General features: G+C 41.3%; 1 protein-coding gene across 1 annotated transcript; it reads left to right on the forward strand.

Moving 5' to 3' along the window:
- Nucleotides 1–12,421: 12,421 nt before the first annotated feature.
- LOC132649082 (uncharacterized) lies at nt 12,422–18,596 on the forward strand. The gene is made up of 4 exons (XM_060372152.1): nt 12,422–12,487; nt 16,770–16,959; nt 17,592–17,880; nt 18,431–18,596. The coding sequence occupies exons 1-4, from the start codon at nt 12,422–12,424 to the stop codon at nt 18,594–18,596; spliced, it is 711 nt and encodes a 236-aa protein (XP_060228135.1).
- The last annotated feature ends 519 nt before the right edge of the window (nt 18,597–19,115 follow it).

Genomic DNA, 19,115 nt, shown 5'->3' on the forward strand with positions numbered 1-19,115 from the left:
TGTTATTTTGCTCCCAAGTCGTGAGTTCATGAACTCATTTTTTGTGATTATTTGTTAGATATTTAGGAGCTATTAAATATCTTTAAAGAACTATTTCAGAACAACCTACAACCTAAAGCAAAAATGGAATTAGAACTCAAAAAAAAAAAAAAAACAACAAAAAATGGATACCTAACTTGTTGAAGCAGAAATTTCCTGTTGAGACCACCACAGAAGCTAATAACTGAGACAATAATGTGCAAGATACCCAGTTCATCTTCTTTTCATGTTCAGAGTAGCGTGATGCACACTGGGCTGAAGCAACTGTACAGGAAGGGTTCCCTAAGCATCCATCCCTGTGGTTGAGGCACCTCATGGTTTCCCATCAGTCATTTGCCTCCATATTTTAGCGGAGTACTGCTGAGGTGGACAGATGCTCTAATTAGCTGCAGTTGAGTTGAATTCAACATGGAAAGGACCAGCTGTTCCCTTGGGGCGCTTAACGAATCCTAAATGGCAGCAAAGCAAGAGACTAGAATTGATAATTCTCTTCATATGTTAGTGTCTGGGGATTATTTGTTATTAAGACTTATTGAAAAGGAAGAATTGTGTTTTTCCCTGTTCGCTTAGCCTGTTTTCTCTTTGCACGTTCCTCAGTAGAGCCCATAAAATGGGCCTGAGAAGGTTCCCATTAGTTGTGGGCAGTGCTAGTCCCCGGTTCTCATGCACTAGCTGATGCGTGTAGGTTTCCAATCTTGGGAAGTAAACACCACAAAACTATGCTTTAACATTGCTTAATTAAAACAGAAAATACAGCCTGGAATTTACACAGCAAAACTGAGTAATAGTTTACCTCATGCAGACAAATTCCTTCACTACATGCTGCTTTCTCCTCAAAGGTTATTTGTACACATTCTCTAAATGTTTTTATGTGAAAGAGGTCATGACATATTTTAGACTTTTATTTTCTTATATTTCACCTAAATTTGGAGTGTGCTCTCAATTTTTATTGCAAAAACAGGGAAAATCAAAGCGTCTGAGATTCAGAGGTCTGCCTGTCTGCCTTCCACACAGAGCCACCATCTGATTTCCACATGTATGGCAAACCTGGAGGCCTCAGTACCCACAGCCCCAACTTGCTACCCAGGAAGTACTTGGATGAGAGCAAACTCAGACAGGACTTTTCCGTTCATGTCAGATTACTACGCTGAGGACTTTTTCTGTCTCAGGTAACAGAGATTTGACTCCATAGTTGTGAGTAAAGACATGAGCTTGTGTAAGTAAGGACTTTGGAAAACCAGTGTTTCAGACATGATTGAGTACCTCTAGAAAATATTCCTTCCTAACTCTCCAAATAGTGTTCTAGAATAATAGCTGTATTGTACTGAATGTAATATTCTACTGACCTTAACAAGGTAGAGTTAGAGTTAGCTTAACAAGTAGAAGCTCGGATGTTATATGCTAAACAGTCCCAATGAAAGCGAATAGCTCTAGTTTCATGGTTTGGGCAAAGGCTTGGGTGTGTGTCTCACTGGTCTGATTTGGTAAGACACGAGGTCAGGAGCTAAAATGTTTAATGTGCCAGGCTTTAGCTCTTTCTTGATTCAATCTCTCCTAGCTTTCCTCACGGGTTCCAGTGAAAACAGGTTGTTGGAAGGTCCCAGGGACTTTGGTGGGTAGAAGGGAACTCAGCCATCTGATGGAATGTCCTTAGACACCACCAGGAGCCTGGAGAGTCATCTTAAAGGAAACAAATATTGAAGAATTATTCCTTTCAAAGGGTGAGGGATTTGAGATATCCATCTGTTACACCAACTAGCAATTAGATAAGTGTTTTCTTGGTTTTTGTTTTTTGTCATTGTTTTATTTTATTTTAAAGGAAACTTCTTCTCAATGTACATTCCACCTTCCTTGTCCATGGATTAAAGGAGTTTCATCAGGATGAAAACAGTTTCCCAACAATCATACTTTCATACATATTGGGAGAACAATATACATGGAAATAGAAAGGTGCTCTGAAGGGAAGTTGGCAGATGCCCAGTGGAGTCTGATAAGAGCCCTCCCTCATCAGTGCTGAAGGGATGCAGATGTTAGCACAGCAGTCATATCCAAACCACATCTAATGCAAATGGAAGCAGGATGCTACTGATGAACTAAAACTAGGAATCTGTTGCCAAGAACAGGGAGGGGAATGCTTCTTTGGCATATAAAACCAAGAGAGCTAGTTGCTCCATTAACTGAAACTTGAAGTTCACTCCCCGGTGTGAGTCAGTTGATAGAGGAAGATTAAGGAATGAAGCACCCGGTCTGTTCCTGGTGGGTATAAAAGTCCCGTTCTTAGCAGACAGGGATCTTTGAAGTGTAGGCCTTGCCTACACTGATTTTTTTTTTTTAGTTAATTTTTTATCCAGCCATTTTTCTGAAGGTGTTTATTACCTGTAAGAGAACTCTCCTTCATTGCTGATGGGAATGTAAACTTGTACAACCACTTTGGAAATCAATCTGGCACTCTCTCAGACAATTAGGAATAGTGTTACCTCACGATCCAGCTATACCACTCCTAGGCATATATCTAAAAGATGCTCAAGTACACAACAAGGATATTTGCTCAACCATGTTTGTAGCAGCTTTATTAGTAATAGTCAGAATCTGGAAAGAATCCATATGTCCCTCAGTTGAGGAATGGACACAGAAATTGTGGTACATTTACACAATGGAATACAACCCAGCAACTAAAAACAAGGAAATCATGAAATTTGCAGCCAATGGTAGGAACTAGAAAAGATCATCCTGAGTGAGGAATCCCAGAAGCAGAAAGACACACATGGTATATACTCACTTATAAGTGGATATTAGTCAAATTATATAGGCTAAACATACTAAAATCTGTACACCTAAAGAAGCTAAGCAAGAAGGAGGACCCTGGGCAAGATATAAATCCTCATTCAGAAAGGCAAATGGGATGGACATAGGAAGAGGGAAAAAACAGGGAATAGGACAGAAACCCATCACAGAGGGCCTCTGAAAGACTCTACCCATTAGGGTATCAAAGCAGATGCTGAGACTCATAGGCAAACTTTGGGCAGAGTGCAGGGAATCTTTTGAAAGAAGGGGGAGATAGAAAGACCTGGAAGGAACAGGAACTCAACAAGGAGAGTAACACAACCAAAACAATCTGGGCCCAGGGGTCTTTTCTGAGACTGATACTCCAACCAACAACCATTCGTGGAGATAACCTAGAATCTCTACCCAGGTGTAGCCCATGGCAGCTCAATATCCAAGTGTGATCCCTAGTAAGGGGAACTGGGGCTGTCTCTGGCATAAGTTCAGTGTCTGGCTCTTTGATCACCTCCTCCTGTGGGGAATGCATTTGTACTAGGCCACAGAGTAAGACAATGCAGCCAGCCTGATGAGACCTGATAGGCTAGTGTCAGATGAAAGGGGAGGAGGACTTCCCTTATCAGTGGACTAAGGGAGGGTCATGGGAGTAGAAGAGGGAGAGAGGGTGGGATTGGGAAGGGATGAGGGAGGGGGTTACAGCTGGGATACAACATGAATAAACTGTAACAAAAAAAATATAAAGAAGAAGAAGATGATGAGAGTGGCACTCTCTATACCTCTAAGACCAGAACAAAACTGAACTGCTACCATTAGGAATTAGCAAGTGTCATTCAAGATACAACTGTAACCGGTGCCTGATGAGATAAAATAATTAGAAGAGAATTATACCAGCGGGCTATGACTGTATCTTATAACATCTATGGAGAGAAGCCTGCTGGCCAGAAGGAAGGGACTGCCATATGTCTTATGGAGAGAAGCCTGCAGGCCAGAAGGAAGGGGCTAGCACAGGTTCTGCTTTTTGTTGTTACTTGGCGAAGAGTTATATTTGATTCTTGACACCTCATTCTTTTTGGGAAAAAAAAAAATGTGTGCTGCCAGTATCTCTTCCAAAGGAGCATTATATTAACAGCAGAAAGACTTTTGCAAGCTAGCAGGCATTAACAAAGTCGGGGCAGTTTCTCCTGCAGTGAATGCAGTCATGCCAATCCTGCTAGCTGTTTGGATTTCCAGCTTCCTAATAAATCTTTCCTTTGTGCAGCCTGTGAATGTTGGCAATGTACTTCTCACATCAGGCTGGTTCTAGGAGGGCTAACTAAAACTGACCCCAACATCACCACATTCTACCTGTAAATCATCACAGCGGGACCTTATCATTTTTATGAGTACACACTTACCTAGAAGTACTAAGTATGCATTTATTCCCTTGCTGTGTTTGTGTATATGCATATTTTGCTTCTTGGTTTCTTTAATTATCTTTTAAAATTGGGGCATCTCATATGCATCCTGGTTCTTGGAACCTGCTGGGAACACAAAGGCAATGTTTTGCTAGCACCGAAATACATTTTATTTCTCAGGCTTTTCCAACTCACTTTCTAACTCAAAGTCCCCATTAAATTCTACAGGACACTTTTGGCTTCTGATAGTCATCCCAGACTAGCTGATTTTTCTTAATACATAGAACTTACTTCATTTCTTCTTCTTCTTCTTCTTCTTCTTCTTCTTCTTCTTCTTCTTCTGTTTTGAGACATTGCTGGCTAGCTAGAGCTTCTCAGAGGACAATTATGACAGGCTCTTTTAAATAGTCCTATAACCCCTCAGGAAATAGAAGCAGTCATCAAAAGTCTCCCAACCAAAAGAAGCCTAGGGGCAGATGGTTTTAGCTCAGAATTCTGCCAGACATTTAAAGAAGAGCTAAAACCAATACTCCTCAAACTAGTCCAAAAAACAGAAACTGAAGAATGCCAGACTCATTCTATGAAGCCACAGTCACCCTAATACCTAAACCACACAAAGACTCAACCACAAAAAGAATTTCAGACAAATTTCATGCATGAACATCAATACAAATATTCTCAATAAAATATTTGCAAACCAAATCCAAGAACATATCAAATACATCATCCACCATGATAGAGTAGGTTTCATCCCAGGGCTGAGGGATGGTTAACCATATGAAAACCCATCAATGTAATCCACCATACAACCAAACACAAATGAAAAAAAAAATCACATGATCATCTCATTAAATGCAGAAAAAAATCTTTGACAAAAGCCAACACCCCTTCATGAGGAAAGTCTTGGAGAGATCAGGGATACAAGGCTCATCCCTAAACATAATAATGGCAATATACAGCAAACCTATTGCCAACATCAAACTACATCGAGAAAAACTCATAGCAATCACACTAAAATCAGGGATAAGACAAGGCTGTCCATTCTTTCAATGCCTTTTCAATATAGTACTTGAAGTTCTAGATAGAGTAATAAGACAACTAAAGGAGATCAAAAAGGGGGATACAAATCAGGAAGGAATAAGTCAATGTATTGATATTTGAAGATAATAAGATAGTGTATGTAAGTGACCACAAAAATTCCACCAGAGAACTCCTACAGCTGATAGCTTCAGCAAAGTGGCTGGATACCAGATTAATTCAAAAAAGTCATAGCCCACCTGTACACAAACAACAAACAGGCTGAGAAAGAAATTAGGAAAACTACACACTTCCTAATAGCCACAAAAAATATAAAGTATCTTGGTATAACTCTAACCGAGCAAGTGAAAGACCTGTATGACAAGAACTTCAAGTCTCTGAAGAAAGAAATTGAAGATATCAAAAGATGGAACAATCTCTCATGCTCATGTATTGCTAGGATTAACATAGAAGAAAAATGCCCACCTTACCAAAAGCAATCTACAGATTCAATGCAATCACATCAAAATACCAACACAGTTTTTTACAGACCTTGAAATAGCAATTTTTTTCTTGGACATGAAATAGACTCAAGTTTGATAGTAGATGCCCCAAGAGAGGCCAACAGGAAAATGTTTGAATCCAAAAGGGAGTCTTTTAGCAGCCAGCTCTAAGCAAAGAAAAAAGGGAAAAGAAAAAAGTCCATCACTTAAGCCATCCCAAACTTAGCCAGAGAAGAATATGGAAAAGGGAATGAAAATGTTTGGGTGTTTTTCTTCTTTTTTATGTGTTCTGTCTTGTTGGCATCTTTTTGCCAGAATATATTGGAAAGCCAACAATGTGCAATGCAGAATGTTAAAAATAAGCTCTGTGTTGGAATAATCCAAGATGCCTGCCATGAAAATGAGATTTCCCTAGTGTGCCAGTTCTGAACAAATCTGAAACCAATGTGCTCCAATGCCTTTCTCATGTATAAGTGGATGAGAAAGTAGAATGAGAGAAGAGAGAGCTATGTTATTACCACAGTAGAAAAGTAAGTGGACAGAATGAGAAGGAAGAGTGAGAGCCTGAGGCATAGACCATGTTCTAATGCTTAGCATGGTAGAAGAATGAGCCGTGAGAGAAGAGAAGCACTGAGACCTATAAGCAAAGCCACTTGTCTATGGGGAAATCAACTAGATCTGGGTTATAGTGGATAGTTTTCTTCACAGTACTTCCTGTCCTATAAGCACACATCTCCAGCTTTTAGTCAACCAAGATGAATATTTTCTCTTTTGTAACACTTGCCTTCCTCTTTTTTTAATTTAATTTAATTTTATTTTATTAATTACACTTTATTCACTTTGTATCCCCCATAAACCCCTCTCTCCTCCCCTCCCTGTCCCACCCTCCATCTCTCTTCTTCACACATGCCTCTCCCCAAGTCCACTGATAGGGGAGGTCCTCCTCTCCTTCCTTCTGATCTTAGTCTATCAGTTCTCATCAGGAGTGGCTGCATTGTCATCTTCTGTGGCCTGGTAGTGCTGCTCCCCCCTCAGGGGGAAGTGATCAAAGAGCAGGCCAATCAGTTCATGTCAGAGGCAGTCCCTCTTCCCATTACTATGGAACCCACTTGTACACTAAACTGCCATGGACTACATCTGTGCAGGGGTTCTAGGTTATCTCTATGCCTGGTACTTGGTTGGAGTATGAGTCTCTGGGAAGACCCCTCTGTTCAAATTTTCTGGTTCTGTTGCTCTCCTTGTGGGGTTCCTGTCCTCTCCAGATCTTACTATTTCCCACTTCTTACATAAGATTCCATGCACTCTGCCCAACAATTGGCCATAAGTCTTAGCATCTGCTTTGATAGTCTACAGGGCAGAGCCTTTCAGAGGCCCTCTGTGGCAGGTTTCTAGGTTGTTTCCTGTTTTCTTCTTCTGATGTCCATCCTCTTTGCCTTTCAGGATGGGGATTGAGCATTTTAGTCAGGGTCCTCTCTCTTGCTTAGCTTCTTTAGATGTACAGTTTTTAGTAGGTTTATCCTATGTTATATGTCTATATGAGTGAGTATATACCATGTGTGTCTTTCTGTTTCTGGGACAGCTCACTCAGGATGATCCTTTTTAGGTCCCAACATTTACCTGCAAATTTCATGAGTTCATTATTTTTCATTGCAGAGTAATACTCCATTGTGTAGATGTACCACAATTTCTGCACCATTCTTCAGTTGAGGGGCATCTGGGTTGTTTCCAGCTTCTGGCTATTACAAATAAAGCTGATACAAACATGGTTAAGCAAATGTTCTTATTGTGTACTTGAGCCTCTTTTGGATCTATGCCCAGGAGTGGTATGGCTGGATCTTGAGGAAGCGCTATTCCTAGTTGTCTGAGAAAGCGCCAGATTGACTTCCACAGTGGTTGTACAAGTTTACGTTCCTACCAGCAGTGGAGGAGGGTTCCCCTTTCTCCACAACATCTCCAGCATGTGTTGTCACTTGAGTTTTTCATCTTGGTCATTCTGATGGGTGTAAGATGAAATCTCAGAGGCGTTTTGATTTGCATTTCCCTAATGGCTAATGACATTGAACATTTCTTTGTGTTCTCTGCCATTCCATATTCTTCTAAAGAGAGTTCTCTGTTTGCCTTCCTCTTTTGTTGAAACACAGAGGGTTTGAACAATGAGGTAGCTTACAAGGTTAGACCCTGTCTGCATTCTTGCTTCTTAACTAGTCTAGTGGGACACAGTCTATTCAATGTGTTGCTCCCAATATACTTTCAAGGCATACAAAGTTCTTAGCATTATACATTACAAAGAAATAAATGTAAATCCCAGAATACAATGAAAATAACCTGAAACCTATGCACTGACTGCCTCTGATCCAGCGTCTTCACGAATCTGCTAGACAAACACAGTGCTGGTTTCTTAGTTTATTTGTCATTTGGACTGCTAAGATGAAGGGCTCGTAAACACATACAGACACGCACAGGTATATATATTTGTACGGATGGATGTCTGCACCAGAAATTGAAAAACCCATGATCAAGGTACCAGAATGTGTTAGCTCTCTGTGGGAATCTACCCCCACATCACACTTCTTCATCTTTCCTGTGCTGCCTTAGGATAGAAGAGAAAACCTAGCTTTTTGGTGGACTTTTCACATATGAAGTTATTATAGAAGCTTCCATTGTTATGATCTAATTTGTCTCCCAATATTCCTGTGTCCCCAAACTGCATATTACACATTGGTTATTAAATTTGAGCAAAGAAATCCCATTAAGGGAGCAGAACATTATACGTATGTGTTTATAGGGCTTGGTGATAATGATGAGGAAGAGAACAAATGGGAGAAGAAACCAACCAGCATCTTGAGCTAATAGATTCTTATATTTGAAAACAAATATCTAAAAAAGATATGTTGGTAAATTAAGATATTGGTAATTCACAGAAGTCCCATTTCAAATCTCAGCTAAATTCTGTAAATGAAGCCAACCGAGGTTAAGAAAACAATGTGATATTTTGCATACTTGAGTCTCATTCCCCAGTCTGTAATGTGGCAGGATCTTCAGCAGTGGTGGTGGTGGAAGCAGCTGGGGCCATGCCCCATGCTCCTTGGTAGCTTGCAGGAGCCATGAGTTTTTGTTGTTGTTGTTGTTGTTTGCTTGCTTGCTTGTTATACGAATTGCCCTTCCTTCCTCCCTCCACGCCTCTCATACTTATTCCCTTCAAAAAGCAGAGGCTTATTGTGGTGTCCATTTGGCTTCAAAGATGTGAATACAAGAGATTCTTATGCTCTGCTTTCCTGAAAGCTTGAGCTACACATTCTTTGTTCTTAAAATACTGTTCTTGCATATTTTGGTGGTAACCAACAGCTCTCTGACTGAACTTAATATTAACTCAACAAGAAGGAAATCATGCCTGGAACTAAAATCCTAACCAATTAATCAGGGATAACAAAATCATAGATGTTAGAGGATTACTCACAACCACCACTTTACTAAACCAGCATAATGCCTAAATAGGTTATTAATATTTGTCTTTATGCCCACAGATAAATGTAGTCTTTAACCCTCATCAAGCTTGCAGGAATTGGAGTCAGTCACAGAAAACTACAACCAACCAAAATGCATGATTGTAGAGCCCAGTGGAACATGTACAAAAGAACTCCCATACTCACGACTCAGGGAACATTGCAGAAGAGGGTGCAGAAAGACTATAAGAGAAAGAAAATCATGGAATTTCCTGTGAGATCATGTCTTTTGGGAATATCAGAAAAGCTACAACAATGAAGTCTCACCAAAATTACTGCCTAGACACAAACTGAACATAGACAACAGCAATAGACATTTGATTGTTAGTTAGTTAGTTTGTTTGTTTGTTTGTTTGTTTGTTTGTTTCGAGACTGGGTTTCCCTTGACAGCCTTGGCTGTCCTGGAACTCACTCTAGAACTGGCTGGCCTTGAACTCACAGAGACTTGCCTGCCTCTGCCTCCGAAGTGCTTTGATTAAAGGCATGCGCCACCTCTGCCTGGCTTAGCAATAGACATTTGAATGTGACAGAGGAATCCTACAAAAAGTACTACAGGCAACTAGGAAATGCTGAGAGTCACAGGGAGAAATGTTCTTCCCCAGAAAAAAGAGCTCACCAAGTGTTTACCCAATAACAAATGGTTAGTCCTCTAAATGTACATACAAGTTATAATTTGTAGGTCAAGCAGGTTGTTTTTTATGTGTTAAGAAATATATGTGTATGTACATATATATATATATATACAAACATTTATATAATAATTAAAGAGAGCATGAATTTGAAACAAAGGAACAAAGAATATATAGAGATAAGATGGAGGAAAGGGTGTGGTAATTAGATTATTACCTAAAAGAAAAGAATTTTAGAAATGGCATGCTTGCAAAGACTGGAGACCCACAAGGATAGAGCACAGGGACTTAAAAGTGCTCCATGCTTTCATCCCTTCTTCAACTAAGCAAGAATCACTGTTTAGCTTTTGAGCCTGCTAATGACATTTTTTGAGACAAACACACACAGTACCAACCTAGGACAACAAACAGCACAAAGAAAGAACAGTTTATATATGCTCTAGCTTCTGAAACATGTATCACTGAGATTCTCAGCTTGGAGGAGCCATTAAAGGAAAACAGAGTAGAAGATAAGTGCCCTGGACCCAGCAGGACACCCATCAGAAGTACCAGGTCTCTTCTGTAGATCTGTGCTCACCAGGTCAACGTTAGCAATGGGTTAAGGCATTTCTAACATGTCCAGGACGATTGGCACCACTACATGGATTTTAGTGACCACATACCACACACAACAGGGAAAACAGTCTTCTTAAAAAGTATTTCAGAAGGCAAAGAGAATGGACATCGGAGGAGGGAGAAAACAGGGAACAAGACAGGAGCCTATCACAGAGGGTCTCTGAAAGCTCTACCCTGCAGGGTATCGAGGCAGATGCTGAGACTCATAGCCAAACTTTGGGCAGAGTGCAGTGAATCTTATGAAAGAAGGGGGAGATAGAAAGACCTGTAAGGGACAGGAGCTCCACAAAGAGAGCAACAGATCCAAATTATCTGGGCACAGGGGTCTTTTCTGAGACTGATACTCCAGCCAAGGACCATGCATGGAGATAACCTAGAACCCCTGCACAGATGTAGCCCATGGCAGTTCAGTGTCCAAGTGGGTTCCATAGTTATGGAGACAAGGACTGTCTCTGACAAGAACTGATTGGCCTGCTCTTCGATCATCTCCCCCTGAGGGGGGAACAGCCTTACCAGGACACAGAGGAAGACAATGCAGCCACTTCTGATGAGACCTGATAGAGTAGGATCAGAGGGAAGGGGAAGAGGACCTCCCTTATCAGTGGACTGGGGGAGAGGCATAAGTGGGGAAGAGGGAGGGAGGAAGGGTAGGTTTGGGAGAGGAGGAGGGACAGAGCTACAGGGGGATACAAAGTGAATAACCTCTAATTAATAAAAATAAAAATAATAAATTTCATTAAAAAATTTAAAAAAGTATTTCGGAGAAGTGGACGACTATAGTCCCTTCTAAGTGTCAATAATAGAAAACTGCGCGAAGGATGGGAACTTGCTTCCCTCCTACTACATTAAATATGGAATAGTCGGCACTCTAGGATCACTGAGCTGAAAACAACTAAAACTGTTACTAGGTGATAGAGACACCCGTCTCTCACGTACAGCTGATAGGACTGTGAAACTATATTGATGCTGTGGAAAGCAGTTTGGCAAATCTATTTCAGGGCTTGTACCCTGCTCCCCCAAAACTTTCTATCAGATGCTGACATAAATATATATATATTCATATTCATAGACTTCACAGCCACAGTAATTAAAGTGTCCAGACAACCATCAGTTAATAAGTAATATGAAGTATGTGTATATAATGGAATATTATGTAGCCTTAAAAGGAATTAAGTGCTGATATACTTAATAGCAATATGCTAAGGAAAATAAACCCCACAGCAATGTCTGTAGAGTTATCTAAAATAGGCAAACCTATGCCCCAAATAGTGGACCAGTAGTTTCCAGAGTTTGAGTATGAAGAAACGATTTTATTTTCAATGCTGGATGTCTGGGAGCTAATTAAAGTGCTGATAGACAGGTGCTAAAACGCAGATTATCTGTAAATTTTCCCTTTTGATTGTATCTTTTGTGTGTTTTACCTCAATAAAGGGATGTTTAAAAAGAGAAGCACAACTTGAATGAAATGAGAGGAGACACATGCAGTGTTGTTTTCTAGATGCTATTCCAGGATTCATTTTCACTTCTTGAAATGGTTAGTAAATACCAGATGCAAGGAAATTTAAGAAAAATAAGGCAGAAGACCATGGCAACAAAGGCAAAGAGGGGTACCACTGTGGGTGCAGAACAGCAGCCAGAAGTGTGTCCTATCAGATGAGGCTCCATCACAATGTCTCTGAATAACAGGAACATGTAGACAGGAATTTACCAAAGTTCAAAATCGCTCCAGCAGGCAAGAGGAACAGGATGGCATAAGGAACCACCTAAGGGCAGGAGGCCCTGTGAGTTTCAGGTCTGTTCTTAGAGGTCCATGGGTGTGTGGCTGATTGGTCAATTGTGGTGTGCTTTTTCAAAACAATCAGCATCCTGGATACTGGCCCTGGAAATATGGTCATGGAAGTAAGTTTCCTGAGTGTCTAACACTCACGTTTTAGTCGGAGATGTGCTATGAGAACCCACAACGCAGGGAAACAGAATGTAGGATGCAGTTAATGAACAGCTCAGAAGTAAGCAGTAAACAGTAAGCTCAGCAGGCTCACCTACAAGAGGTTGAGACAGAGGTTGGAAGGGGAAACTCAAGGAAACAATCCTGTGGAAGGGGCCACAAATGTGGGAAATCTCCTGAGGATGATGGAGAGGACAAGCTACCTCCTCTTCAATGAGTGGATAAGAAGAAAGAGAAGCCTTAGGTGTGGAGCCAGTAGAAGAGTGCCCACATTCCTGCGGCCGAGGTGGGGAGGGCGGTGTATTTGAATTCACCACAGGGCACAGCTGATAAGGCTTCTGAAGGAAGTGGAAACGGCGTGAGATGGAAGAAAGGTGGACTGCCTGGAAACAGTTAAGACAAAAGCCGGAGTGGCCTCAGTTGCTCCCTGCTCATCACAAGTATGGGCAGGAGGAAGAGCTGCAAAAGAGAACCATTCTCCCATTAGAGGAGGCCATGGGTCCTCTCAGCACCTCTCTTCACTTCTCTGTCTTTTTATTCTGTAACTTTGCAGAAATCCCATGTCACTGAGTTCAGGTTCTAGGGGCCAGTAATCAGGAATCCCCTCATGTAGCTGGATGTTGGATTATCAGGCTCAGTCTACCTATGAGAAATGTGTGCTCCTGCTCATTATAAAAGAGAAATATTCTCTCTTGCCAATTGGCTTATCCTGACCCTGGCGAGTTTGTGTGTGCATTTGCATACATATCCGTACGTATCCTTCAAGTACCCTATGCAAAGTGTCATTCAAGACATTGCCGGGCATTGATGTACATGTGATGATTTCAGGACAGTCAACAAACAGATATTTGAAAATCAAGGTTGAGTGGGTGAAAAGTTTTGCTCATGCCTATTATTGTATTGCCACATACTCAGAAGCCTCAGTAATTTTGCCTCCACCTAGGACTGAAGCTAGGACTGAAAATGCCCTGTGCACATTGATTCACTTCATCTGCTTTGAAGGAATCATGCAGAGCAGATGAATAACATACACTTTGAAAGGGCTGTAATTAGTGCTATTGTGGAACTCAGCAATAGATGACTTAACTGTCTACTGTGCAAATACACAAGAATACAATTCTAAAAGCCTGATATTTGCTTAAAATTCAGTAGTTGCCTGAGGCTATACGTGGGGCCAAAAGGAAGAATGCTGACACGATTTGATGGCTATGAAGGAGAGACACTGAAACATATCATTGAAATTATTTAGCAGTGAACTAGAGAACTTTTAGGAAGACTTTAGGTCATTATTCCATCATGCTTGTTAGGCATATTCTAAAAGGCTTCCTTGTCTTTTAACATATTTTGACTGGTTTCAGTGTGCCCGTACCAGTCACTGAAATGACGTCATCATGATGCCAGGCTAGCTCCTCCTGATTATCCATTTCCTTACAAATCTTGAGCAGGAAATATCAGTGAACAATCAGAACCCAAGTGGAGAGAAATGATTAGTATGGACAAACAATATGTTTGAAAATAATTATCTTATTCCTGCACAAACATATTCAACACATTGCATAAAAGTCACAGAATAATTGGGCACAAAATGAAGACAAATGGCAGGACCCAGCAAAGACTACAGAACAGGACATCAGGAGCAGTGCCCTAGCTTTCTGTCATTAGACATGGAGCTTCATTTGCCTGTCAGAATTTCCTGTGTCTGACTTAATTGTCAATTCCTACATTACAGAAAGTATTGACAACATCACTTTAAAAGATAATTTTGCCTAGCTTGCATTTTTATTTCAGTATTACCAGAAAAAAAATGTAACAATCATTTACAAGCCTTGACCTTTTGTTATTTGTAAATAAATTATATCTGTTATTTGTAGTTAAGGATTATTGCATTGTATCTATCCAACATCACTGAATAGAAGTGATCACATGTAATATTTCAGATCATCTCTCTCTGTCACACACACACACAACAGTTAATGAGTCACATGGTTGTTTTGTTTTTTTTTTTGACCCTCCATGAACCTTGATCTAGGATATTATATACAATAATATTCACATTGCTGTCTGTAGTATTTCGCAATGTCACCAAAGACTATACCAAGGTTCCAAAGACTGTCTTGGTCTGGGTTTTGCAATTTTCTAAGGAGATTTATACAATTCAGCATATAGTTTAATTCAGAGGTATTATTTATTACAGTACAATCATACAACAAATAAATCAGCAAATTGAAAATATACATGTGACAATGCCCCCAAACTATCAGAAGCCAATGCTTAAGCTTAAGGCTCAAGCTTAACCTTAAGGCCTCTCCCAGCATAGTCATACAGACAGTACTCAAGTCCTTCCACACTGGATTCTGACACGTGCTGTACTAAACCTATTTCAAATTCTCCTACAAAAACCCGTGAAAAATAATTGTTATCTGTAGTCATTCATAATTCTACTCAACTGCAATTTGTTATCTTCTAATCAATATTTTCCTTTCTTTGCCTCTTTCCTTTCTAAAGATAGAAGCCCTAGGCTCATACTAATAATGCAACACTGCACATTTATTTTCTGGGGAAAAAAAAAGAAAAAGACAAATCCTGCTTTAAAATGTTGGCTAACTTTCATGATGTAAATTATTGTGCCATGGGCACTTGCAACTGACCACTGCAGTGACGCTCCTTCTGACGTTGGAAAGTAGGCCTCTGGCTCTGCGTAAGTCTGTTTAAGTTGCCTTGGGCATATCACAGAATGTCTCATTGATTAATGATGTTGATTCTGAAAGTCAGGATCTCTAGTCCCTGCAAGTGGTGTGCAGTGTGTATCGCTTGATGGTGGAGCAAGAGAGGTAGCAGAGTAGGTATCTTGGGCATTACATGTGACCCTGTATAAGACTTTGTGGCCATAATTGCCTTGAGCAAACTGAATGAAAGCTATTACTTTCTCAAATCCTATAAATACTAAATTTTAGAGCCACAGGAGGGGCCATTAATTCACAGCTAACATTTCATAAATAGATAAGCTCAGAGCTAGAAACTATAAGCGAATTTCCAAGACTCCTGTTAAATATGGGCAAACCAGGAGAAGGAAGAATCCAGCTTCTGGGATAGCAGGGCATCATTCTCAATAATTAGAGAATAAAACCTCCACAGAAAATTCCAGCTTCAAAATTTTGAGAATTTTATCTAATTCCTCAATCTCACTCATACTAAGGGTAGAGGCCACCAGAGAGTCAGCTACAAAGACAAGGATAGAAAACAAAGAGCAGAGAGTGTGCAAGGTGAGCTGAGGGCAAAAGGGAGTAAATTTTCATGGTTTCATCTTATAACTTCTGGCATTTTTTATGAAAAATTTACATGATTATCTTTTAAAGATTGTTCATAATTTTAAGTGAGTGTAAAAACAGGGAAATCCAGGGTAAAAGTGATGGCTCACTGGGAAAGCTGCTTGCTGTCCTTCCACAGGGCCCAAGTTCATCTACCAGCACAGCAGCATGTCAGCTGCTGGCAGCCCTAGGTGCCCATGCTCCCCTCTGACTTCTACAGGCACCCACACAAAAGTGACAGAGTGTCACATAGACACACATACATACACACACCAATAAAAATAAAATAAAGTTTGAAAAATTGGAGAAATGTATGTGTTAATTAAATTTATGCCTGACCTGGGCAATTCATGATTACGATGATGTTTTTGCCTTTTTCTGAAGTTTCTGACTCTGTCATATTTTTTGTGAAATTTGGAGTTTTATCAACATTATCATTAATTTATTTTCAATGACTAGAGACATGGGGCATAATTTTTCATTTAAAAGCAGTAAAAACCTGTCAATATAAATAAAAGCCTCCCAGCATACTTCAGAATTTTGTATATATGTGTGTGTGTGTGTGTGTGTGTGTATGATGTTAGATCAATCAACAAAATTTAGGTTTGAGAATAAAACCTGGACAGTGGGTGATATGAGTATCACCATGAAGATATATATCAGCCACTGTTCTATTGCTGTAATAAGACACCATGACCAAGATAACTTATGGAAGAAAATGCTTCATTTGAAACTTATAGATCCAGCAAATTCAGGTCCATGACCATCATGGTAGGGAACATGACAGCAGGCAGGCAGACATGATGTTGAAGCAGTAGCTAAGGGCTTAAAACATAAACATAAGATAAAAACATATGTTTTTCTTAAAACATAAAAACAGAGTTGGAAAAGCATTTGAAACCTCAAATCCCACCACCAGTGATACATCTCTTCCAAGGCTATACCTCCTAATCCTTCCCAAACAGTTCTGCCAACAGAGGACCCAGGAATTATTCAAACATGTGAACCTATGGGAGACATTCTCATTCAAACCAGCACAAGATCAATAATAATGGTCACAGAGACCAGAGTGAAGAGCTGCTTTCAAAAAGGGCAGTTCACCGGCTGCACATCTATCATCAAATAGAAATTTCCGTCAACGTGCAGCTCTGCAGGGATCCGTCTAGCCTTGGAGGAAGATCGTTAGCTTTTGGGGAGTCTTTCTTAACAAAAGAAGCCAAGAGCTGTATGTCCTAAGTATGGATCTCACCACTTTTCCTGTCACTGTGATAGCACACAAACACACTATCACTACCAACTCCACAATAAAAGGAACTAGCATTCCTTGGTCACTATTATCTATCAACATGAATGGACTCAACATAAAAAAGACACAAACAGAATGGTTGTAGAAACAGAACCCAACATTCTGTTGCATACAAGAAACACACCCTTACAACCATGACAGACACTGCAACTAGTGTTGTATAATATGCTACAGTATCACTTGTGGAGGACATTGTTTCTGGAACCTAGTCCCAGAAACTAACTAGTTGTTTGTTTGTTTGTTTATGTTGTTTTGTTTAAAAAAAGGACCTGTAGCTTCTATCAAAGATTGGTGCCGCAGTGCTTCCTGGGAAATGTAGTTTGCAGTAATCTTGAAAGCTTTGTATATTGAAACAGTTTCTCTTCCACTAATCTCATCTGTTTGGAAGTCCCAGCCCACCTGGACTGACACAGTATCCCTATGCTCCACTTGGTCCTCAGCCTAGGCAACCTTTGTTCTTGCGGTGGTCACGTGAACCGGCCCGCCACGCAAGTCTGGGTCCTTAAGTTCTCCAAGGGGTCCTCGCTGGTCCCCTCCCAGGCACGCCTGAGGCTGCCTGTTCGCGCGAGAGTTTGAAGGGGCGTGCTCAGGGGCAGTCTCCAGTGGGGGCTCGCGGGGCACCGCAGGTTCCCGCCCCGGTGCCCAGTTACGTGCCCACAGCTGGACCAGGCGCTCCCTGGCCACCCTGAACCTGGCGGTTGCAGGCGCGATCTGGAGTAGCCGGGACAGCCTCGCTCTTCCCAGCCAGCTGCTGCAGTTGGGAGCCAACAAAGTGAGAGTCCTGCTGCTTTCCAGGGCCTGGGCCAGGACGGCGGCCGCGGGAGCAGAGGTGGGACAGAAGTGAGCTTCATGTGCGGGAGCACTGAGGTTGGGAATGGGCGCGAGCGTCAGCAATGGCGGAGTCCTTAGGAAAGAGAAACATCTACATCTGGAGATGGGGATTCTGGAACACTTGCTGCTAGGTCCACGTAGGCCCTCAGCCATGGAGTGTTCTCGCTGGCCTCGTGGCCTGACTGATAATGGTTCCTTGCTGGCAGCCCGTACTGATCAGCTGTATCCCATAGCTACTGCATAGTACTGTGAGCTCTCAGTGTCTAATGCTACAGTATCAATAGCCAAGCCCTCACCTGTGGAGGACACGGTTTCTGGACCTGAGTCTAGTCCTGAGCTCTCACTTCCTATCCTACACTGCCACCACCCCGCCCCGCGCGGGGTACTTGCACTGCCGGGAACTCCAGTCTCTCCGGTGTTTATATCATGGCCTTTTCCTGGATAATAGAATCAGAATCACACCGAGGCCTATGGGATGAAGGGTGGTGGTCAAGCGTGGGGGAGTGGGGAAAATGGATCCGTCTCCTCTCGCCTGTGTTTTATTTTCACACAAATCCAGGTGGAGCGACCCCATTACGCTAAAGATGAAAGGCTGGGGTTGGCTGGCTCTATTTTTGGGGATCCTGCTTGGAACGGCCTGGGCTCAAAGGAGCCAGGATCTACACTGTGGAGGTAAAGGCACAAAGACAAGAAGTGGGAGGAAGCCAACACTTGGGGGGTGTTAGACCCAAAGATCCTTGGAACAAGGATGGGTAGAACTCCTTGGTTGATGCCATTCTCTTCACCATCCCACCCCAGTTCTCTTCCCTGGCACAAGCTTAGAGTAAAGCATGACCTTAGAGAGAAACTTAAATCAATCCCACTGAAATCTAGGACAAGGCAAGGCTGCCCACTCTCTCCATATCTCATCAACATAGTACTTGAAGTCCTAGCTAGAGCAATAAGACAACTAAAGAAGATCAAAGGGATACAAATTGGAAAGGAAGAGGTCAAAGTGTCACTATTAGCAGATAATATGACCTAATGAATGAGTGACACCAAAAATTCTACCAGAGAACTCCTTAAGCTGATAAACACCTTTAGCAAAGTGGCTGGATCCTAAATTAACTCAAAAAAAAATATTTTAAAAAGTAGCCATCATGTATACAGCAGACAAAAGGGCTGAAAAGGAAATTAGTGGAACAATTTCCTTTACAATAGCCAAAAATAACATAAAGTACCTTGATATTACTCTAATCGAGCAA

Source organism: Meriones unguiculatus, chromosome 18, assembly GCF_030254825.1.
Source record: "Meriones unguiculatus strain TT.TT164.6M chromosome 18, Bangor_MerUng_6.1, whole genome shotgun sequence".
Lineage (NCBI taxonomy): Eukaryota > Metazoa > Chordata > Mammalia > Rodentia > Muridae > Meriones > Meriones unguiculatus.

What these genes read in the sequence shown, in the direction of transcription:
- LOC132649082 (XM_060372152.1), top strand. Translation starts at nt 12,422, where the DNA reads ATGTGCTATGAGAACCCACAACGCAGGGAAACAGAATGTAGGATGCAG. An exon ending in AGTTAATGAACAGCTCAGAA is followed by an intron (nt 12,488 to 16,769) that starts GTAAGCAGTAAA and finishes CATTCAAACCAG; the next exon opens with CACAAGATCAATAATAATGG. An exon ending in GGAGCAGAGGTGGGACAGAA is followed by an intron (nt 17,881 to 18,430) that starts GTGAGCTTCATG and finishes ACACAAATCCAG; the next exon opens with GTGGAGCGACCCCATTACGC.